Here is a 3,264-nt window from a genome sequence, read left to right on the forward strand (position 1 = left end):
CGCGGACGTTTAGAGAAGACACGAAACCCGTGAATTCGGGTCGTAACCCCTTAAAAACGTATAGATTTTGTTCTTCAATAGGGACATGCCAGCCAGCGAGAGTAAAATCTTCTATGAGAACCTGAGCTCGGCCAATATAATCCACAACAGAGGCATCACCCTACTGAATTGTTTGAAGCTGCCCGAGGAGGTTCAATGAGCGATATCGCGATGATGAAGCCAGGGCAGAGGTAACGGCTGTCCAAACCGCACGGCTCGTGTGATGCCCAATCGCCAAGGGCATAACTTCATCATATAAAGAGGACATGAGCATGGAGAGAAGTGTTTGATCCTGACGAACCCATGCGGAGTGGTTAGGGTTCGGCTGCGGCAACACCCCTTCCTCGCTGGTCAAAATCGTGGCCGGTGGACAAGGGTTTGATCTGTCAATGAAACCCATTAGATCATGTCCGTTGAGAAAAGGAACAACCTGAGCTCGCCAGAATAGGAAGTTTCGATAGGTCAGCTTGACGCTGATAAAGTGGTGAGCGATGGACAGGGTGGTCACAATGGCAGTGACCGATGAGATAGCAGCATTGGAAACGGTCCGTTCGGAGGAATTGACAGAACCGTCGGCCATGGGAAATAAACTCTAGCTAGCTGATACCAGATGAGAACTGTAATGAATTGTATTAACAGTAATAGTTTACAAGAGTACAGGACCTAGGTATATATACAAGAGGAGATACAGGGAGACTATGATTGGGAATCATAAGTAGACTCAAATACATAGATAGAGTCCTAATAACTACAAATGTTGTATAAAAATTTTCAAAATGTAACAAATTAAAATAATTATAATTTCACTATAAACTTCACACTCATTATTTATATAATGTTATTCATATAAATATATATCCTTATAACATCATTTTAAAACAGAAACACACACACCCCAAATCACCACTAGGTAAAGCTATAGTTATTTTTAGAGTTAATTTCAACAAAGTCTCTCTGACTATAGTGATTTTCGACATTTGGTCCTCGTCTTTTAATTTGGACAAATGTGACACTTGACTGTCAAAATATTTTCATCATTAGTCCTTCCATCACTTCAGTGTTATCTAGACGTCAATTTTAGGGGTAAAATCGTCCTTTCATTGCCTGAGTGTCTTGTATGTTGCATTGCATCAATGTTCACTTACATCGTCATCATAAGAGAAGCAACATCTACTTGGAAGCTTCAAGACATGTCATTGTTTTCCTAGTTCTGGTGGTGGCGGCGTTGATATTCGTTGTCAGGATGTACATTGTTTTTACCCTTCTCGCTTACACTCACCTTTGGGTTGTCGGCCACGCCGTTGATCTAGCTGACTCCTCCTCTTCGGCGTTGCCATTTACATCTATGCTCATAAAGCTTTTAGACTGTCTATGCTCAAATGAAGACGTTTTTTGTATCACAGATCACTACCATGGACCGCCGAATCGGGAAGTCGTTCGAGATTCCAGCGACATCATTGACCGCCTTCTTCATCAGGTGCATCCTGTTGATCGTCTCGTTTTACTGCCATGTTTTCGTGCCCATTTGCTGGCAAGTCTTGAAGAACCCACAGCGTCTACCTCCGTTGCAACAAATCGCCATCGGCCTAGTGTTCTTCATCTCATCTATGAACGCCGCTACTGATAAGTGCCAAAGATGTTATATTTTATGGGATATTTTAGATGCATTTTCTTCTATAATTAGAATCCTTTGAAACTATTATATGCATAGAATAGCTTATTTTGATTAAAGTTATGAATAAGGACTAATTGTGGTTGCATTTGTGAAATATAGGAGAACAATGTCATTTCAAGGGAATTTCGGTGACAGTTTGAAATTTTGATCATATCTCGGGTTAGGAGTGTCCAAATGAGGAGATTCAAGTGGAATTGAAACAAAAACTCAAAGGGTTACAACTTTGCTAGAGACCAAAAAAAATTAATTATGACATCTTCAGGGTCAAATCTGCACATTAACTTGCAAGCTTCAAAGAATTCGTGAAAACACTGGCCGAAAGATCCACGAGCGTGGAAGTGTTGGCTCCCAGAATTTCTGTAAGTTTTACCATGCAATGCACGAGCATGCAAGTGTTAGTTCAAGTAAGGACAGAACTTCGGTAGGATGCATGAGAGGAGTCACGAGCGTAGAAGTGTTGGTACAGGCGGCGCAGATTTTAGTATTTAAGGGAGTTTAAGGAGTTAGCTAGATTATTACCTTTTTTCATATTTTAATTGGAGCTTTTAGATAGAGAATCCTCCCTAGGGTTCCTAGACAAATTGACAACTTGATCTAAGAATTTCTTGCATTCCTAGTAGTGATAAGTATGTTCATTTACATTGCAATTTACTTTTCCTTTCTATTGTTTCCATTGATTGTTCATCCTAGCTATGCATATGTGACAATGTGTAGCTAATTCTTAGGAATTTGGATTAGGTTAACTTGTGTTGGATGCTAGAATGTTTTTATTGCAATTAGGAAATGACTTGATGCATTGACTTGAATTCTTGTTGGAAGTGGATTTTGTGTGACTCTTGTATGATTGGGAAACTTTTGTATTTAACAAATATCAGGCCAGACATCTCTCATGTTGTCCAACAACTGAGTCAATTTGTTGACAAGCCCACAAGTACTCATCTCATTGCAGCACATAGAGTGCTCAGATATCTCAAAGGATCTCCAGGGAAAGGACTGTTTTATCACAGCAAATCTCAGTTCAAAATACAAGGAATTTCTTACTCTGATTCGGCAAATTGTGTAAAGTCTAGGAAATCAGTCACTGGTTATTGCATCTATCTTGGAAGTAATCTGATTTCATGGAAGACCAAGAAGCAAGCCACTGTGTCAAAGTCCTCTTCTGAAGCTGAATATAGAGCTTTAGCCTCGACTGTGTGTGAGATCCAATAGCTTCACTATGTGATGATAGATGACAGATCTGAATGTAAAGCTTGATGTTCCATCTCCTCTATTCTGTGACAATCAGTCAGTCATTGCCATAGGGAAAAACCATGTTTTTCATGAGCGAACAAAACACATAGAGATAGACTGTCACATTGTCAAACAAAAGGTGAATGAAGGGCTGATAAAACTGCTGCCTATTCCTTCTCAGAAGCAAGTGGCTGATGGCTTCACCAAAGCTTTGCCACATCCAGCTTTTGCTAATTTCCACTCTAACCCAGCTTATGGGGGGTGATGAAGGATGTAAAACAAGGCCAATGGCATTCTTGTAACTTGACAAAAATCTGTTA

At 40.1% G+C, this 3,264-nt stretch overlaps 1 protein-coding gene across 1 annotated transcript; it reads left to right on the forward strand.

Annotated features, from left to right (window-relative positions):
* Positions 1-1,451: 1,451 nt before the first annotated feature.
* On the forward strand, positions 1,452-2,923 carry LOC109176833 (uncharacterized mitochondrial protein AtMg00810-like). The gene is made up of 2 exons (XM_019326233.1): positions 1,452-1,666; positions 2,590-2,923. Exons 1-2 carry the CDS (start codon positions 1,452-1,454, stop codon positions 2,921-2,923), a joined length of 549 nt encoding a protein of 182 aa, XP_019181778.1.
* The last annotated feature ends 341 nt before the right edge of the window (positions 2,924-3,264 follow it).

The sequence above is a fragment of the Ipomoea nil genome, unplaced genomic scaffold, assembly GCF_001879475.1.
Source record: "Ipomoea nil cultivar Tokyo-kokei standard unplaced genomic scaffold, Asagao_1.1 scaffold0761, whole genome shotgun sequence".
NCBI classification, from domain to species: Eukaryota; Viridiplantae; Streptophyta; class Magnoliopsida; order Solanales; family Convolvulaceae; genus Ipomoea; species Ipomoea nil.

Excerpts from the sequence above, each read along its gene's own strand:
- LOC109176833 (XM_019326233.1), top strand. The coding sequence starts at position 1,452 with ATGGACCGCCGAATCGGGAAGTCGTTCGAGATTCCAGCGACATCATTG. Across the intron at positions 1,667-2,589 it reads ATGAACGCCGCTACTGATAA|GCCAGACATCTCTCATGTTG; the intron begins GTGCCAAAGATG and ends AACAAATATCAG.